Consider the following 20,516-nt stretch of genomic DNA (forward strand, 5'->3'; position numbering starts at 1 on the left):
ATTTTTAGTAGAGATGGGGTTTCACCATGTTGGCCAGGATGGTCTGGATCTCCTGACCTCATGATCCGCCCACCTCGGCCTCCCAGAGTGCTGGCATGACAGGCATGAGCCACCGTGCGCGGCCAACTCACTGTTTGAAATAGCTTTTTTCCCCACATAGTCCAGACTCTTAACTTACTGTCTTTTTTCATATCTGTACTCCCCTAGACTCACACAATAACCAGCTTCCTTTAAAACATGTGCTGAATTACTTTATGTCCTTTCTGTGCACACTCCCTTATTTATTTAGGGCCTGATATGTGGGAAATTTCAACATCTCTGTGGATGGCCTCACCCACACTCTAACCTCAAGGCCTCTTGCTTATTCCAAACATGAGGAGCTATGCAATCTACTCCACAATGGCCACCCACTCCCAAAGCCACACCTGTGTTCCTTGTCATCACCTGAACTAGACTATTTTAGAATTTGTAATCCCGGACATATAATTTACTAACCGCAAGCTACTCACCCTCCAACCGACTCACAATCTGACACCAGCACATTATTCAGCCGTTTAATCTCTTCAAACATTTCCCAAGTCCATTAACTCCCTTGCATTGTTCCACTTCTTCTTTTCCCCATGGTGCTATACTCTGCCCACATTCTTGCCAGCAACCTTAACTTCTTAGCTTCCTTATCATTCCACAGCATCTACTGTGCATAGCCTCTACGTGGGATTAATCTGATCTTGAACCTTCTCAATTTCTATACTTAAAGTAAAAATAAAGGTAAATGGGTGCCACTGGTACACGGTCTCTGGCCTCGCTAGGGTCTCAGGACTGTTTTGGTAATCCAGACACTGGACCAGTGCTTCCTTGAGTTGAAGATGGCAGGCCCATAGAATGAGAGGAACCTGGGTGCTTCAATTAATGCTCAGAGAAGAGCTATTTACTGACCATGTTGGTCTTCATTTGAGCAAGAAAAAAACTTCAATTGTGTTTGAGCCATCATTTGGTATCTGTTTGTTGTAACAATTACCATTACTTTAATGAATACAATGAGATAACGTTAATTTTCATCAGCAATAAGAGGAAATGTTATTTTATTTATTTAGTTTTTTTTAGATGGGGTTTCACTCTTGTTGCCCAGGCTGGATTGCAATGGCACAATCTTAGCTCACTACAACCTCTGCCTCCTGGGTTCAAGTGATTCTCCTGCCTCAGCCTCCCGAGTAGCTGGGATTATAGGCATGTGTCACCATGCCCAGCTAATTTTGTATTTTTAGTAGAGAGGGGGTTTCACCATGTTGGTCAGGCTGGTCTTGAACTCCTGACCTCAGGTGATCTGCCTACCTCGGCCTCCCAAAGTGCTGGGATTACAGGTGTGAGCCACTGAGCCTGGCTGAGAAAATATTATTTTAAACCAGCAATATAAAATTTAATTTATTTATTTCTTTTATTTTTCAGGCAGGGTCTCACCCTCTCGCCCTGGCTGGTCTCGAACTCCTGGCCTCAAGTTATCCTCCTGCCTCAGCCTCCCTAAGTGCTGGGATTACAGGCGTGTGCCACCACACCTGGCCTAGGAAATGTCCTTTCATTTTTGCTTCTCATCTCCCTGGTCCTACCTGCCTTATCCCCTATAGGGCTCACTAGTTTTAGTTTCTCATGTATTCTTCAGAGTTTCTCTATGAGTATATAAGCAACTTTGAGTATAGTTTTATTCTCCCTTAAAACAAAAGATAGCATGTAATCCCAATTTTATACTTTTCTTTTATTTCTCCTTTTCCTTCTCCTTCCTCTTCCTCTTTCTTTTCCTCCTTCTTCCGCTCTTCCTCTTCCTCCTCCTTCTCTTTCTTCTTTGCCTTGCTCTGTTGCCCAGGTTGGAGTGCGATGGTATGATCATAGCTCGCCGCAGCCTTGAACTCCTGGGTCAAGTGACTCTCCTGCCTGAGCCTCCCAAGTATCTGAGACTACAGGCATGTGCCACCATGCTCAGCTAATGTTTTTAATTTTTTTTTTTTTTGACGGAGTCTTGCTCTGTTGCCCGGGCTGGAGTACAGTGGCGTGACCGCGGCTCACTGCAAGCTCCTCCTCCTGGGTTCACACCATTCTCCTGCCTCAGCCTCCCGAGTAGCTGGGACTACAGGTGCCCCCACCACGCCCGGCTAATTTTTTGTATTTTTAGTAGAGACAGGGTTTCACCGTGTTAGCCAGGATGGTCTTGATCTCTTGACCTCGTGATCCACCCGCCTCAGCCTCCCAAAGTGCTGGGATTACAGGCGTGAGCCACTGCGCCCTGCCTTGTTGTTTTTAAATTTTTTAATAAAAATGAGGTCTTGCTGTGTTGCCTCAGCTACTTTCAAACTCCTGGCCTCAAGCAATCCTCCTGCCTAGGCTTCCCAAAGAGCTGGGATTACAGGTGTGAGCTGCCATGCCCAGCTTGCCTTTTTGTCTTTAACAAAATATATTGGGGAATTGGGGAATTTTCCATATTTACACACAGAAATTTCTCTCTCTGTCCAGCTGCACAATATTACAGTATGGTTATACCATAATTTTTGCCAATCACTAAGAGATTGGTTGATAAGATAATTGCTTAATAAAGAAATTAGGGTATACTTTGTTTCGTAGCTTTGGGGGAACAGAAGCTCAAGGGAAGAGCAGCTTGCCCAAGAAGCAGTAGCAACAGACACGTGCCTGGAGGGAGCATGATAGCATCTGCCACGTGGAGGAGAGCATGAGCCATTCTCCAGCACTAGAGAAGATGGCATTGCAGCCAGCAGGAATGTGGCATCATTCTAAAAGCAGTGAGAATGACACTATTGCTGTCTCCGAGTTCACCACTTCCCTCTCAGGCCTGCACTCAACCCCTCTACTGCTTATTTCCAGTGTTTCTGCATTAACTACCACCTTCTTTTTAAGAACCAATGAATCTCAGACATTCCCATGGCCCAAACTCTCCCTTTCCGACACCATCTTAACCGTGCTTCAGTAAACATGAGTTGTCAACTCTCAAATGTGTGTCTCTAGTCTAGACTTCCCTTCTGAACTTTAGACTTGCACATCCAACTGCCTTCTCCCATCTGCACTTAGAGGTCGCTAAAGTTTTACCAATTCATCATTTCCACGCTCCCTCCAGGCACCTGTCTGTTGCCACTGCTTCCTGGGCAACATGATTCCTTAGGATTTTCTACACATAAGACTATGTTATCTGAAAATAGAGATCATTTTACTTGTTCTTTCCAATCTGGATGCCTTTTATTTCTTGCCCAATTTCCCTGGATAGAATCTCTGGTATGATATTGACTATAAAGATGAGAGTAGGCGTCCTTGTCTTATTTTTGATCTTGGGGTAAAACATTCATTCTTTCATCGTTAAGTATGATGTTAGCTGTGGGGTTTTCATAGATGCCCTTTATCAGTTTGAGGAAGTTCTATTGTTGATTTTTAAATAATGAAAGGTTGTTAGATTTTGTCAAGTGTTTTTCTGCCTCTATTGAGATGGTCAAGTGGTTTTTATCCTTTATTCTATTAACATAGTGTGTTATGTTAATTGATTTTACAATGTAAAACCAATCTTACATTTCTGGACAATTCCCAGGTGAAAATGGTGTATAATTCTTTTTACATGTTACTGGATTCCATTGACTAGTATTTTGTTGCTTTTACATCCATAGTCATAAGATATATTGGTATGTAGTTTTTTGTGTAATATGTTTGTCTGGTTTTTGTATCAAGGTAACATTGACTTCTAGAATGAATTGGGAAATGTGTAATATTTTTCTGTGTTTTGGAAGAGTTTGAGAGGATTTGTAGAAATTATTTAAATATTTGTTAGAATTCACCAGCAAAGTCATCTGGGCTTGGGCTATTCTTTATGAGGTTGTTTTATTTTATTTTATTTTTTTAGACAGAGTCTTGGTCTGTCACCTGGCTGGAGTGCAGTGGTGCAATCTCAGCTCACTGCAACCTCCGCCTCCGGGGTTCAAGCAATTCTCCTGCCCTAGCCTCCTAAGTAGCTGGGACTACAGCTGCGCACCACCACACTCAGCCAATTTTTGTATTTTTAGTAGAGACAGGGCTTCTCCATGTTGGCCAGGATGGTCTCCATCTCTTGACCTTGTGATCTGCCTGCCTTGGCCTCCCACAGTGCTGGGATTACAGGCGAGAAGTTTTAAATTACTAATTTAATCTCTTTACTTGTTATAGGTGTTTTCAGATTTTCTATTTCTTCTTGAGTTAGTTTTGGTAGTTTGTATCTTTCTAGGAATGTGTCCATTTCATCTAAGTTATCTAACTGGTTGTTTTTAGTATTCCCTGATCATTCTTTTTTATTTTTGTAAGGTCAGTAATAATGTCCCTCTTTCATTTCTGATTTTAGTAATTAATCTGTTTTCTTTTATTGGTCATCTAGCTAAAACTGTCAATTTTGTTGATCTTTTCAAAGAACCAGATTTGGTTAGACTTTTTTTTTTTTTCTCTCTCCCCCTTCTCACTCTCTATTTCCTTTATTTCTGCTCTAATTTTTATTGTTTCTTTCTCTCTCGCTCTCTCTCTCTTTTTTTTTTTTTATGAGATAGGGTCTTGTTCTGTTGCCCAGGCTGGAGTGCAGTGGTGCAATCATGGCTCACTGCATCCTCGACCTCCCAGGCTCAAGTGATCCTCCCACTTCAGCTTCCTGTGACTGCAGGTACACACCACCATAGCCACTAATTAAAATTTTTTTTTTTTTTTAAGAGATGGGTTCTCACTATGTTGCCCAGGCTGGTCTCAAACTCCTGAGCTCAGGTGATCCTCTTGCTTTAGTCTTCCAAAGTTCTGGATTATAGGCATGAGCCACCATGCCTGGCCTATTGTTTCTTTCTTCTTGCTCTGGGTTTAGTTTGATTTTCTTTTCTTGTTTTCAAGGTGGAAGTTTAGTTTATTGATTTGAGATTTTTCTTCCTTTTTTAACATTGACATTTATAGCTAAATACTTCCCTTTAAGCACTATTTTAGCTCTATCTCATAAGTTTTGGTATGTTGTATCTTCACTTTCATTCATTCTTTTAAAAATATTTTCTATCTCTTTATTGATAATATTTGTTGGATGAGACATTGTCAACATACCTTCCTTTAATTTTTTAAGCATGGTGTCCTTTAGTTCTTTGAACATATTTACAGTAGAGGCTTTGAAGTATTTGTTAAGTCCAACATCTGGGCTCCTCAAAGGCATTCTGTTGCCTGATTTCCCCCTTTTTTTTTGGGTCACACTTTTCTATGTCTTTACAAATCTCATTATTTTTGTTGAAAATTATGCATTTCAGATAAATTTTATAGATTCTGGATATTAATCCCCCTCTCACCTGGGGCCCGTTATTTGCTTTTTTATTTCTTTAGTGACTTGGCTGGAACAGATTATTGAAATCCATTTCCCTCATAGTGTAATGTTGCTCCTTAGAGAGTGAAGCCTTGGCCATGCACATAGTCCCTCTGATGAGCTGAGATGACTGGAGTTTTAGCAGGGTTCTCTTTAATTATGTCTTCTCTGGTTCCCTGTTAAGCTTCTTTCTGGGCTGACTTTATTGGTAACATATCCAGCTGTTAGCCGCCAATAACTGCTAGCTGGTTGCTCTATTTTTTTTTTTTTTTCTTTCTTTCTTTCTTTTTTTTTTTTTTTTTTTACAATGTCTAGGGCATAAATTGCTCCATCACCTGATTCAACTAGTCAGGTCCCTTTGCTGGGGCAGTCTTTGAGGCTTGCTTCGAGCCCAGGAGGGCTCTGCTTAGCTGTCTCTTTCCCTGGTTCTCTGTTAAACTTCTAGCTGGTCTACCATTTTATTTGTTGCTAGTAGTTTAATGGAGCTAAGAGCCTCCTCCTAATTGTTTACCACAAAAATCTCCACTGTTTTTGACAGCACACTTAGGCATGAACTTCCTCACATTTTCCTCTAAATAAAGTAGTGAGTCCTTTTCATTTCATTTCATTTCATTTCATTTCATTTCATTTCATTTCATTTCATTTCATTTCATTCATTTCATTTCAGACAGAGTCTTGCTCTGTCGCCCAAGCTGGAGTGCAGTGGCATGACCTCGGATCACGGCAACCTCCCATCTCCTGGGTTCAAGTGATTCTCTTGGATCACCCTCCCGAGTAGCTGGGATTACAGGCGTGTGCCACCATGCCTGGCTAATTTTGTATTTTTAGTAGAGGCGGGATTTTGCCATGTTAGCCAGGCTGTCTCAAACTCCTGGCCTCAGGTGACCCGCTTCCATCGGCCTCCCAAAGTGCTGGGATTACAGACATGAGCCACTGCACCTGGCTCAGTAAGTCCTTTTAGAAAAAGCCTCTGAATTTTTTATTCTTATGGCCTTCTCTCCCCCTGGACAGAATCTCTACCACTACCTCAGAGTAGGGGTCCACTTCTTCTGAAATGATACACCTGCCTTGCTCCACAAGTGGAGCCTTGGATTTGGATGGTAGCCCGTAGTCTTTCTAGCCTGCTCCTCCTGGCATAAAACCTATGAGTGAGCTGGTGTGGAGGTAATTGAGACACAATTTTCTGAGTCTTCTGTGCCTGGGAATAGCTTCTGCCATACAAGAGGGGACTGGCTTTTGGAAGGAAACCCCAATTGAATCCCCTACCTCAACTTCCGAATAGTAAAAGAGTTTCTGAATAGTAATGGAAGGTGAAGTATGCTGAAAGAAAAGAGATGAGAGACCAGTTAGGAGGCTCTTGTAGAAGTTCAAGAGAGATTTGAGGTTTCTTTGGATTTGAGGTTGAATTAACACTGTAGCAGTAGAGATGGTTAGAAGTGGTCTGATTCAGGGTGTATTTTGAAAGTTGAGCTCACAGGACTTGCTGATGGATAGAATGTAGAAGGTGAGAGAAAAGATCAAAGATGACTATTCTCCCAAGCCATTCCTTTAACCATACTTGGCCATTATGAGAGTGGAGAAAGAAAACAAGCCAGAAACTTTCTTCTTGGAGATTTGGCTAAAAACCAGGTTGTAAAGCAATCAGTCAGCAAGTATTTGCCAAATGCTTGCAGGTGGCAATCGATTCGTTCATAAGCTTCACCCTATGAACACATGTGTTGCCAGAAAGGGGTCCTGATCCAGACCCTAAGAGAGTATTCTTGGACCTCATGCAAGAAAGAATTCAGGGAGAGTCCATAGAGCAAAGTAAAAGCTAGTTTATTAAGAAAGTAAAGGAATAAAAGAAGGGCTACTCCATAGGCAGAAGAGTGGCATGGGCTGCTCAACTGAGTATACTTGTAGTTATTTCTTAATCATATGCTAAACAAGGGGTGGATTATTCACAAGTGTTGTGGGAAAGGGGCAGGCAATTCTTGGAACTGAGGGTTCCTCTTACCTTTAGACCATACAGGGCAACTTCCAGACATTGCCATGGCATTTGTAAACTGTCATGATGCTGGTTGGAGTGTCTTTTAGCATGCTAATACATTATAATTCATGTATAATGAGCAGTGAGGATGATCAGAGGCCACTTTCGTCACCATCTTGGTTTTGGTGGATTTTGGCCGGCTTCTTCACCACATCGTGTTTTATCAGCAGGGCCTTTGTGACCTGTATCTTGTGCTGACCTCCTATCACATCCTGCGACTAAGAATGCCTAACCTCCTGGGAATGCAGCCCTAGGTCTCAGCCCTATTTTGTCCAGCCCCTATTAAAGATGGAGTCACTCTGGTTCAAACACCTCTGACACATGCAACTCTTCAGAAAACCAGCCATCATTTTGAGCCTCTCTTGCCACAATAATATTACTATAAAAAATACAAGTCAACTTCACTTTTTGAGTCTCTGCTTTGCTCACCACCTCACTTGTGCTAACCTACTCGATCCAGCACTTTTGAGCTGTTGGCTTTAAAATTCAGCTTCCCTTGTTTCTCTTAAAGAGGAAACTTTTAAATGGTGGCTCTGTCTTACCTGGATCTGTAAGGATGTCACTGTGTTTCCCAGAGTAAAAGCTTCTGTTATTGGCTGAATATGCCCTTTTCCCCCCAAATACTATATAAAGGATGAGCCCTTTACATATAATGCAGATAGAATCAAAGTCTTCATTCACTAAGCAAACATTTATTGAGTGCCTACTATGTGCCAGGTATTGTGCTAGGCATTGATTATACCATAGTAAATAAGATAGTCTTTTCCCTCAGAGAGTTCAAAGAACATGCAAATTGAATGGTTTTATAACAGTGTTATATTATATAAACTATGATTATGTAAATCGTATAGGCTTCCAACACGGAGTGGGGAGGCAAGGCAGGCAAGACTTTCAGAGATGTTGAAACATGGAGGATCAAAAATATTAGCCAGAAAAGTTGGGAGTGGGACAAAGTAGGGTACTCTACGTAGGAGAAATAGCATGATCTAAAATCCAGAGGAAGATGTGTATATGGTAACTTGGTAGATCTATGGATATGAGTTGGGTAGAAAGTAGAGTCTAAGAAGGAGGGATAAGAGAGGGAGACAAGGGTCAGATCATGAATGTAGCTTTCTAAATGACATTAAGCAATTTAGACTTTCTGAATTTTTAATACAGTGTAGATACTGGATTGATGTTGGCAGTTTGGAGGCAGGATGACAGTCAGTGGTTCAGGGAAGAGGTGATGGTGGCAGGAACAAGGCAGGGAGGAGGAGGTGAAGGGAAAAGAGAAGCAGATGAACTTAAATGCTGACCAGGTAGAATCAACAGTTCTTGGTGAATGACTAGGGGAAGAAGTCAAGGGTAAAGTCCAGGTTTTGGACTTGGCAAAAAGTTGGAAGGTGGGAAAGAGACCCAGGAAGGGTGAGGAAGCTTGGCATGGTCTGGTCTGGAGGAGGGGAAAATCATGAATGCAGTGTTTGGACACTGAATCTGAGGGTCTTTTGAGATGTGAAATCAGTGATAGGATATACAGATCTGGAACTTAGAGAAACCTGAGCTGGGGATATACATTTGCAAGTCATCCACATGTAAGTGGTGTTCAAAATCATGGGGATGGATGAGATTGTCTAAAGGGAAAGCCTACAGTGAAAAAAGAAGAGGCTCTTCTATGCCTGGGCCTTGAGGAACTCCAACACTGAATAGCTGTGTAGAAGAGGATATGCTATAAAACACTGAGAAGTGTCCAGAGAAGTGGAAGAAAAATTGGGATACAGTGTTTTAAGGAGAAAATGGTCAATAAGGTTAATTGTTGCTGAGAGTTCAGGTGAAATGAGAATTGGAAAATATCTGTTGGAGTGAGTGAGCACCATGGAATTTAATTTTATTGTTTCCTGGAGCTGGTTCAGGGGACAGAAGGGAGCAAAATCCAGATTGGAATGGGTTGAGGAGGAAGTGGAAGGTGAGAAAATAAGGCCCATGAATGCAGACAACACTTTAGGGCAGTTTGGCCATGAAGGTGAAGAGAGAGAGGCTAGTAACTGGATCAAGATATGGGAACGAGGGTGGGGGCAGGGTGGGGGGGTTTCAAGAAGGAAGATCATTAGGTTAAAAAAGCCAAAGAGAAGGATTTAGTGGAAGAGAAGTTCAGCAGAGAAGAAGCGAATAATAAAAATGTTCAGTTCCTGAGAAGGTGGGAGAGGATGGAATGCAAAGCCGTGATGGTGGGACTGGCCACCAACAGCATATGGAACATCTGTACCATAATGTGGTAGAAGAGGGAAGACGGGCTATGAAGGGAATTTATATGTTTGGCATTGGAGAGTTGAGAAGTTCCTGTCTGATGACTTTTTTTTCCCCTCTGGGAAGGAGCAGAAGAAATGTGGTCAGGAGATGAGGAATGAGATGATCCATAAACTGAGGTAGGTGATCATAAGTTCCACATGAAGTAAGCTTCCCTTGCATGTGGGTCTCTGTATTCAGCATTTGCCTTGCTGGAGCTTAAGAGAAGACAGGGTGTTAGGTCCATCCAGGGTTATGATTGCTGGAAACAATTCAGCATTTCCCAAACGAGTCTTTCTCAAAATACTCTCCTGACAGATTGTAATAGGTATGTTGAGAAAACAAAAAATGTTCCCTGGTCAAAGTTTGGGAGAATCACTCTATTCTCTATTCTCTCTCTCTCTCTCTCTCTCTCTCTCTCTCTCTCTCTCTCTGCTTCTTTATTTCTCTTTCTATTTGATGGAGTCGTGCTCTGCCACCAGGCTGGAGTGCAGTGGCCAATCTCAGCTCACTGCAACCTCTGCCTCCCAGGTTCAAGCGATTCCCCTGCCTCAGCCTCCCAAATAGCTGGGACTACAGGCGCGTGCCACCATGCCCAACTAATTTTTGTATTTTTAGTAGAGACAGGGTTTCACCATGTTGGCCAGGATGGTCTCAATCTCTTGACCTCGTGATCCACCTGCCTCGGCCTCCCAAACTGCTGGGATTGCAGGCGTGAGCCACCGCGCCCGGCCACTCTACTCCTTACTTAATGTAACTCCAGTTAAATTTAATATAATCAAGTTTTTCAAGTTTATTTGCATCCAGATTGCTTTGTGTGTGCTGCATCTGTAAAGGCCTCATAGCTTTGTTTACGATACATCATAAAAGAACCAGGGGCCTTTTTTCCTTTGAACATCATCAGCACGTAACCATCGAAATCCACATTGATTTAGGGCAGAGCAAGAGCTAAGGCCTGAAAGATGCCTCAGTCTTTTTTTTTTTGAAATAGAGCCTCGCTCTGTCCTTCAGGCTGGAGTGCAGTGGCGTGATCTCCACTCACTGTAACCTCCGCCTCCCGGATTCAGGCGATTCTCCTGCCTCTGTCTCCTGAGTAGCTGGGATTACAGGTGCCTGCTACCATGCCCGGCTAATTTTTGTATTTTTAGTAGAGAGAGAGTTTCATCATGTTGGCCAGGCTGGTCTTGAACTCCTGACCTCAAGTGATCCACCTGCCTTGGCCTCCCAAAGTGCTGGGATTACAGGTATGAGCCACTGCGCTGGCCGGTACCTCATTCTTCATGAAGAGCAGCTTCATGTGTTTACTGCATGTACGTTTCTGTCATTAAAACACAAACAATAAACTAGCCTCCTTATTGTCCTTTTAGGTTCATAAGAAGCCCGCTTGAAAACTGGTCAGGGGGCAGGCACAGTGGCTCATGCCTGTAATCCCAGCACTTTGGAGGACTGAAGCAGGAGGATCACTTGAGCTCAGGAGTTCGAGACCAGACTGGGCAATATAGGGAGACTCCCCCATCTCTACAAAAAAGAAGAAGAAAAAAAAAAGAAAACTAGCCAGGAAAGCAAGCCAATGCCCATCCCACACGGTTAGGTTGAGGGTTGGGGATGGGGAGAGGACACTAGTCAGAGTTACTTGTATTGTTATTATTTTTTTTATTATTGAGAGAGAGTCTCCTGCTGTCATCCAGGCTGGAGTACAGTGGTATGATCCCAGCTCACTGCAAACTCTGCCTCCCAGTTTCAAGCGATTCTTCTGCTTCAACCTCCCGAATAGCTGGGATTACAGGTGCCTGCCACCGTGCCCTGCTAATTTTTGTATTTTTAGTAGAGATGGAATTTCGCCATGTTGGCCAGGCTGGTCTCGAACTTCTGATCTTAAGTGTTTCACCTGTGTCAGCCTCCCAAAGTGCTGGGATTACCAGCATGAGCCACCGCACCTGGCCACTTGGGTTATTTTTTTACTACTGCAACTAACTGACGTTGTCATAGGTCTTTACGGTTTGAAAATTGCTCTTCTATGTGTGACTTACTTAATCACAATTAATTATTGTTGAGCAAGGAACATAGTTGGGGGTTTGACAAATGAAAAGGTATGTTGAGAAAAAAAGAGAGGGGCTGGGGAAGGAGCTGAAAATATTAGGGACAGTGGATTCAATCATACATTCTCAAGGGAAGTGACCATGGAGTGGTAAAAGTTGGTTCTTGGGCAGGGGGCAAAAACCCTTAGATATTACAATGGTTTGTAGTCCTTCAAAGGGCCACAATACATAAACAAATCGACAGTATATTTGTTTTGTTTTGTTTTGTATTGAGACAGGGTCTCACTGTGTTGCCCAGGCTGGAATGCAGTGACACAATCACGGATCACTGCAGCCTCGACCTCCCGGGCTCAAGAGATCCTCCCACCTTGGTCTCCTGAGTAGCTGGGACTACAGGTGTGCACTAACACTCCTAGCTAATTTTTGTATTTTTTTGTAGAGACAGGGTCTCACTGTATTGCCCAGGCTAGTCTTGAACTCCTGAGCTCAAGCAACCCACCTGCCTCAGCCTTCCAAAGTGCTGGGATTATAGGTGTGAGCCACCGCGGGCCCAATGGTATATTTGTGATATTAAAATTTTGTATGGGGCGGTGGTGGCGATTAGGAAAACAATGTCTGCAAGGCTTGCTGGAGTGGTGATTGGGGATGATAATGAGGGAGAAAAAAAAAAAAAAAGGTTGAGAAACACTAGTCTCAAGCCTGCAGTGTCTACAGAGCTTTTTGGCATTCATGAATGGTGTCTCTGTTCCCAGTCACTTATACATGTTTGTCTAGCACATTTGCTTCAGGCTTCATTCATCCTGCCCATTTTCCCTGAGGCCCTAAATGATCACGTTTTGCTTCTTTAAACCCTTTCCTCTTCTGGCCACAGGTGCCTGAATTAGGGTGGACATGAGCCATGACTAGTTAAGGCACAGCAAGTGACTGGTCCCAGGAAGGCTGACTGCACCTCACTTCCTCTCCTCAGTCTTTTCTTGGTTCACCTTGTGTGATGCAGCTCTGTGGTTTTGTAATAGCTACTCTACTACTCTCCTCTTGAGATGGTTACCAATGGAGTGGGTATCAAAAAGCCCTGGTTATATCTCCCCAGTCAGGACATTTGGGCTGGTGGCACATCCATTTGAATGAGGTTGGATGAGATGAAAGGGAAATCCATTTGAGTCATCAGCTCTTTATCCTTATCCCTGGTTGGTGTAGAGTGGGGGTTTTCAACAACTGCACGATTGACATTTTGGAACAAATAATTCTTTGTTATAGGAAACTGTTGTGTGCTTTGTAGGATGTTTATTTAACAGCATCCCAGGCCCCTACACAGTAGATGCCAGTAACACCGAATCCCCCGCTCTCCAGTTGTGACAATCAAAAATGTCTACAGATAAATAGATAAAATTATTGTCAATTAAAAATAAAATATAGTTGGGCTTAGTGGCTCATGCCTGTAATCCCAGCACTTTGGGAGGCTGAGGAGGGTGGATTGCTTGAGGACAGGAGTTCAAGACCAGCCTGGCCAATATGGCAAGACCCCGTCCCTACTAAAAATACAAAAATTAGCCAGGTGTGGTGGTGCACACCTGTAGTCCCAGCAACTCAGGAGGCTGAGGCAGGGGAATTGCTTGAACCCGAGAGGCGGAGGTTGCAGTGAGCCGAGATCACATCATTGCCCTCCAGCCTGGGTGACAGAGTGAGACTCCATCTCAAAAATAATAAATAATAATAATGATAATAATAATAATAAAATAAAAAAGTCTCCAGACATTGTCAGGTGTTCCCTGTGGGACAAAATTGCCTCCAGTTGAGAACCACTGTTGTAGGTAGAGAACCTAGAAGATCAGGAAGTATAAATCTCATCATTTCAGTATGATCAGAAATGCCATAGAGGGGTTCAGATCAGAAATGGGAGAAAAGCATTGTAACTATGATAGTCACAGCTAATGCTGAGTGAGTGCTCGCTAAGGATGTTCCACACATTGACTCATTAGCCCTCCCAGCAACTCCAAGGAGTTATCCTGCTGTTATTCCACCCATTCTATACTTGAGGGATTTAAGACATGGGGATGTTGAGGGAGCTTGCCTGAGATCACCTAGCTGGTAATAGCGGAGTCACCCAGGCAGCACGGTTCCAGTGCCCAAGTGCTCCCAAGTGCATAACCTCTCCTCTTACTATCACGGTTCTACTTCCTTATCCTCCAGGGGGCGCAGCACAGTACCAAGCACACAATAGGTTCTCATTAGACTCATTGATTCTGTCCATATTGACTTTGACATCTCCTGGGGCACTCTGTTCCCAGATCTCTGCATGGCAAAAGCTCCCTTACTTGGAGGGGCTCTCTGCTGCAATCTCACTTTCTCTGCGAAGAGGTCTCCTATTGCCTCTGTAGAATAGCACCCTCCTTCACTGCCAAGCCCCTTCTCTTTATTTTTCTTCATAGTACTTAGCATCTGACATATATTTTTTGTTCTCTTGCCCCCAACAGACTAAAATGTCTGTTGTATGAAAGGAGAGGCTTTGCCTGTTGTGTTTGCTGCCGTATCCACAGCACCTAGAAGATTCCTAGGCATATAGTAGATACCCATTAGTTGTGTGAAAAAAATGAAAACATCCCTTAGCCGAGTGCTGTATTCAAATTTCCTTACTCTGGTTATTGGTTACACTTTTCCTTGTCACTGCATTGAAAAAAACAAAGCAAAACAAAACAAAACAAAAAACACAAAAAAACCTTTCTCTGAATGACCAGGGACCTTTATCCAGAAGTGGGGCATAACCCTTGACACGAGGGGCAGTGTGTTGGGGACCCTCAACTAATGCCTATCAGAGGTCTATTGTTAACTGGACTAGGTCACTCAGAGTTCATTTTTACTTTTGCTTTGTTGGTCTGTGAAAGTTATTCAACAGAGTCATGATAATGTACATAGTTAATGAAGTCAGTTTATATTTAGCTTGGGTATAAATCACATAGTAAATTATAAATGATATTTTGAGAAACATATTACAGACAATTCAATGGCAGATCTTTGCATAAAAATTAACAGACATTGATTTTCTCTCCATAACCACTATTCATAAGCTGAAAAAATGTAGTTTTAATGAAAGTGTATTAAAAACTTAGCAACTGCTCTCATTCTATAGAACATGAAGTCACGGCTGGGCATGGTGGCTCATGCCTGTAATCCCAGCATTTTGGGAGGCCAAGGCAGGCGGATCACCTGAGGTCAGGAGTTCAAGACCAGCCTGACCAACATGGCGAAACCCCGTTTGTACTAAAAAATACAAAAATTAGTCAGGCGTGGTGGCGGATGCATGTAATCCCAGCTACTCGAGAGGCTGAGGCAGGGAGAATTGCTTGAACCCAGGAGGCAGAGGTTGCAGTGAGCAGAGATCACGCCACAGGACTCTAACCTGGGTGACAGAGCGAGACTCCATCTCAAAAAACAAACAGAAAGAAAATGAAGCCACATAGTAACTACAGATAGAAACAGAGTTAAGTTACTGTTGACACCCCTTTGCCTAAAACCTATTCCCCTTTCACCATCCAGATAATTACTTATAAATTTTGAGACCTCCACTCCCCGACTCCCAATTACAAACAGTAGGAGTTGGAGGAGTTGCCTAGTTTGGCATTTTGTAAATAAATCTGTTGCTGCATTGCAATTAGGCAATTCAGGCTGTTATGGTTACATTAGACTTGAGAGAGGCTCATTCCCTAAACCCTAAAAATTAGCTTTGAGAAATTTGATCAATTCACCCCTAATCTGGGTTTAAACCCATGTACAGACTCTATGCAGCTAGACAGGCTGAGGTGGAAACACCTTTCTGTTGTTGGGGGTTGGGGATGGGACAGATGTCTCTGAATTAGGAAGGATGTCTTGCAGAACACCATCCTGTATGCTTGTCACCAGTTCTCATGTCCCCAGACGCCTCATATCTCACAATTGTTGCCACTCTCACCACTGAATCCCAGTTCCAGCCTCCTGAACACTTCAACAAGACACTGTGCCATTGTTCACTGCAGTCTTGTTCAACACTGGGTCAGGCTTTTAAGATTATATAGCTTTTTTTTTTTTTTTTTTTTAGGCAGTCTCGTTCTGTCACCCAGGCTAGAGTGCTGAGGCGCTGTCTCAGCTCACTGCAACCTTCGCCTCCTGGGTTCAAGCAATTCTCCTGCCTCTGCATTCCGAGCAGCTGGGATTACAGGTGTGCACCACCACACCTGGCTAATTTTTTGTATTTTTAGTAGAGACATGGTTTGTCCATGTTGGCCAGGCTGGTCTCAAATTCCTGACTTCAAGTGATCTGCCCACCTTGGCCTCCCAAAGTGCTGGAATTATAGGCATGAGCCACCACACCCAGCCTATATAGCATGATTTTATATTATGCACTCTATGCTATATAAAAATGCCATGATATTATATATTCTTTAAACTTTTTGGCCTAGGAGGATGAGGTTGAATGAGGGATTAGATGATACACATATAAAAATGAATTTAGACCAGAGTTGTCCAATCAAACTTTTGCAATGGTGGACATTATATCTATGCTGCCCAATATAGTAGCCACTAGCCTCACGTGGCTACTGGGTCCTTGAAATGTGGCTAGTATGACTGAGGAGCTAAAAATTTATTTTTAATTAACTTAAATCTAAACAACTATTGGTGGCTAGTGGCTACTCTATCAAAGAGCACAGATATTTTCTTCAAGGGTGTGGCTCTTAGATTCTGGACCTCATTGGATATCTCAGACTTGGAATGCAGGCAATTTAAAGCTGTTCTAAAGTGGATCTTGAATAACTCTGAGACTTCTGTGTGGCTAGTCTGTTTTCTTGTATCAGGATGGGGTGATCTTTTTGGAGAAGGACAAGCAGGCATCACATAGGGATGGCTCATAAAGAGGTTGCTAACTTTAAAACAATTCAGACAGAGACCAGACTTTCAGAAGGGAAATCAGAGGTAGTTGAGTCTACCACTGTCTCTTTCCTCACTGGCCTTCTTCGCTGTGTTCACACCGTCATCTGCTGTTCTGGTTTTATTTTTAATGCTGGGAAATTTTACTCTGACATTGTTTAGGGGGTAAACATTTGCCTTGTAGAGGCAAGCATTTGCCTGGGAGATCCTAGGCTCTTAGGAGTTTTTAAAGATTTGGACATTAGAATAAATTAGCTTCTTTAAAGCCACATGTAAATTAACTTCAAGAGACCCAGCTGGGAAAAGTAGCTACTGAAGTATCTGAGGCAGTGGAGAAGCTCAATCACTACTCGGCCGAATGGAGTGCAAGAGTTCTGACCCGACATCCAGGACGCTTTATGAAGCTCGTCAAAAGGTGGCAACAAAAAGAAAGAGAAAATGACACAATCTCTCAGACTTGGACAAAGTGAGATATTTAAAAAGTCAGGACTCAGAGGTCCACGGAATTCCAGACATATAGGGAGCTTCTTTCTATTCTTTCCAACACACGGACATCACCCGTGTCAAGAGCAAGTGGCATACATACTCTGCGTTTGTGGAAGAGTCACCTTTCTTGGAGCAAGAAGGCGAACAGTGTTGCTGCCTGGTGCAAGGTGTGCTAGTGCCAGGCTAGCCATGGAAGAGTCACCAGAACTCCAGCCCCCATACTGGGGGATTCTGATTCTAGCAGATTTGAGGCAGTGCCTGGTAATCTGCATTTTTTAACAGGTGAGATTCTATTGTAAAACTAGATCTGGGGGCTCCTGCCAAGATTGGTAGTAACAACTTTTCTTATTGGGAGAAGTGGCCAGGAGGAGCTAAATAGCACCAGTCATACTAGAACTGAGGTCCTCTGGCTGAGGGATCAGAGTAAAAAAACTCTCTGCCCAGACCCTAGGTGACACATATGGCATTATCACAACTTATACCTCACACAAGAAAGAAAGGGCTTAGCTGCTGATTGTCTCTTTTCCACCAGTTCTTGAGAGGGCATAGACTTAGTTCATCATCTGAAACCAAACATTATCTTAGCAATTTTCCATATAAATGGGTGATAGATAATAGCAAAGGTGTTTAAAAAAACCAATAAAGATGATTACATCTATTCTTAGCTTAGGATCCCATAAGAATGAACATTTACTGCTAATAATTAACAAGCATAAAAAGGGACATTCTAAACAATCTTATTTTGGAATTTTAGTATTAACAGATGGCAGCTTCACAGGTCAAAGTCTCCTATGTGATAGGAAAATGCAGAGGGGAAGTGATATTCAAATGCAGCCCAGGCACCCTGTGAACTTAAGAGCTTGCTCTTTTGTGCAGAGATTTTGTTTCATATTTCTGATTACCGATAGCTGTGATGATCAAGCTCACAAGTAGGCATCCAACCTTGTTCCCACTTCCTTCCTTGAATCCACTGGGAACTCCGAGGGCTCAGAATTTGCATCTCTGTGGAAAATGCTGGTGAGCTCTTTGGTGAAAGATCCATTCCCCATTGGGCAAGATGTGGACAGGGAGGTTTATGGATCAATTCCACTGATACCGTGTCATGCTTAATAGGGCTCCAGGCCACAAAGTCTCTGAAGTCTGCCCAGACAGGAAGATCAAGAAAAGAAGAAGAGCAATACCCTGTTTCACTGGTGGGATATGCTGCTCACATAAGGTTCCCGAGTCTGTTTTCTAGACACAAGCATGGACACAAAAATCCTTCTGCTTGAGCATGTGTGGGCATAACTCACACTCAGTGTGATACCCACAGACATGTAGTTAAGGCTCAGAGATGTAGGCAAGGCTCAGAATCATTCAGAGAAAGTGACTGAGGCTGACACCAGGTGGAGGCAAAGCCTTCTCAACCCTCTTAGTGGTTTTGCTCAGGGACAGTCCATGTAGACAGAAGATCCAGCAACAGGTTTCTCTGTTCTTGTTCAGATCTGACGTGGCGGTAGCCCAGCAAATTCATGGCATCGCCACAGGCTTTCTGAAGTCGAGAAACCTTTTCATAGGGCAAAGACCAGCGCCAGGCCTGGGAGACATTTAGGGCATCCCTGGCATTTGTTTGGAAGGCGTGGTCACCCATGCCCTTGCCTCGGGTGATGTTATGCACCCAGGTCTGAAGATGGGGCAAGAATTCCAACCCCACGAATTCATACATTCGGGAAGTCTGGGCCACAGGGGCTCGGACCAGGTCCTCATAGCGCACGAGCAGGTAGCGTTCCTGCAGGGCCTTGGGCAAGGACTGGATGGTCTTGTAGATCTCCAGGTGGCTTTGGCAGATGACCTGCATCACATAGTAGGGTTGGTCCTCCTCCTTGAGTTTGTGCTCATGCTGCCCCATCACAATGCGACTGTCAATCATGAGATCTCCCTTTGTGCGTTCTCGGGAACGGAACACGGCCCGGGGGTCCCGGACCAGGTGCACGATGTGCAGGTTGAGGGAAGGGTCTTTCAGCAGCGGGTAGAGGGACTGCAGGTTGAAGAAGCGCACCTCCTTGAGCACCACGTGGCTGTAGGAGTGGCAGGCCTTCTCCACCACCTCAAAGGGCTGTTGACTGCACAGGAGCCTGCAGTGAGCCTGGGGGATGATTTCTTCTCGTGGGATGATGTCACAGGCAGGTGCAGAACACAGGGCCCGGCTGTTCTCCCACTGGAAGAGGCTGGACTGTCTCCGGGGACCAGGTTCCATGTAGGCATCAAAGACGCTCATGTCACACAAGAACACGGCCCGTATCAGATCCCGCACCGCCATGTGAAGCGTCCAGGCGGTGCTCTGCTTGAAGGTCATCCACACATGCCAGGCAGGCTCCATCAGGTAGAAGACATCTGGGTGCTGCCCAAAAAGCTGCCCCACAAAAGAGGAGCCAGAGCGCCAGGAAGACAGAACCAGCACGTGCACGTGCATGCGCTTGGGCTGTGCCTTCATAGACAGGGAGCTGATGTTGTGGCTGTTCATATAGAAGAATAGAGCCAAGATGGCCATCTGGAAAACCAGAAATAGCAGGAGCTTCATTTTTTTAGGCAGTAGCATTGTGCTGAAGTGGCAGACCTTTAAGGAACAAATAGAAAGGGTGGAGTTGGGCTGCTGTTTTACTGTTTGCCTTCTATTCCCCTTCTGGCCAAAGCCGCCTGCTCTCTGACCCTCCACCAAGGAGCAACATGGGAAGCCAGAGGATTCCTGCCAACAGTGGCGCCAATTCCTCTCCACATCATTTCCTGTCCTTTACACTTAGTGTGTTGATACATTCTCCTTCAGGGTCTTTAATTCCTCCTTCCTGGTCTTTCTAAACCAAGCCGCCTTGCCCATTGGTTTACCAAAAATATCTGAACTGAGCCATATTTAATCAACATAAGGAAATGGCTCCATCATGGTGCCCTGCCGACAAGGATGTCTTCAGACAGGCCATGTAGGGGAGGCTTCACCTCAGTCTAACTCAAGTCTTGGTTGAATGCCTTGTGATTCCTGCAGAAACAGAGGGAGATAAGCCAGCTAGTGGAGAACTGCCTCGAGGCCACTGCTTACTCATCCCTCCATCATAAGGGAGACTGCAGCCAAGACTGTGTCTCATCTCCCTCCCTCACTGCAATTAAGCACAGGACTTTTCCACTCCAGTCCCTCAAAGGATAGGGCTGCAGGCTGTACAACTGCTTGGCTTTAGTTGGAATTGTCTCCTCAAAGGCAGAGCCAGGTGCTCATGGTGCCTGTCACCTATTTATCTGCTAGCTGGTGTTCTGCCATCAGTGTGCAGTGAAAAGTCTACTTCCAGCACCTGACCTCACGTGCCCATTTCTCACCCTGCCCTAGATAGCAAATCCTTCTGATTTGGTGTCATCCCGTGGGACCAAGGCCATGGGGAGTTGATCCAATGTTGACCTTGTATCTGTGTAGGTAATAAACTGTCTGACTCTATTTGAG

General features: G+C 43.9%; 2 protein-coding genes across 2 annotated transcripts in view; both read right to left on the reverse strand.

Annotated features, from left to right (window-relative positions):
- IST1 (IST1 factor associated with ESCRT-III) overlaps positions 1 to 20,516 on the reverse strand; it is a 413,363-nt gene that overhangs the window by 374,770 nt on the left and 18,077 nt on the right. The gene's annotated exons all lie outside the window — the stretch shown is intronic.
- CHST4 (carbohydrate sulfotransferase 4) lies at positions 17,720 to 19,719 on the reverse strand. The gene has a single exon (XM_050772777.1). It carries the CDS (start codon positions 19,629 to 19,631, stop codon positions 18,465 to 18,467), a length of 1,167 nt encoding a protein of 388 aa, XP_050628734.1. The 5' UTR covers positions 19,632 to 19,719; the 3' UTR covers positions 17,720 to 18,464.

Source organism: Macaca thibetana, chromosome 20 (genome assembly GCF_024542745.1).
Source record: "Macaca thibetana thibetana isolate TM-01 chromosome 20, ASM2454274v1, whole genome shotgun sequence".
In the NCBI taxonomy this organism is placed as follows: Eukaryota; Metazoa; Chordata; class Mammalia; order Primates; family Cercopithecidae; genus Macaca; species Macaca thibetana.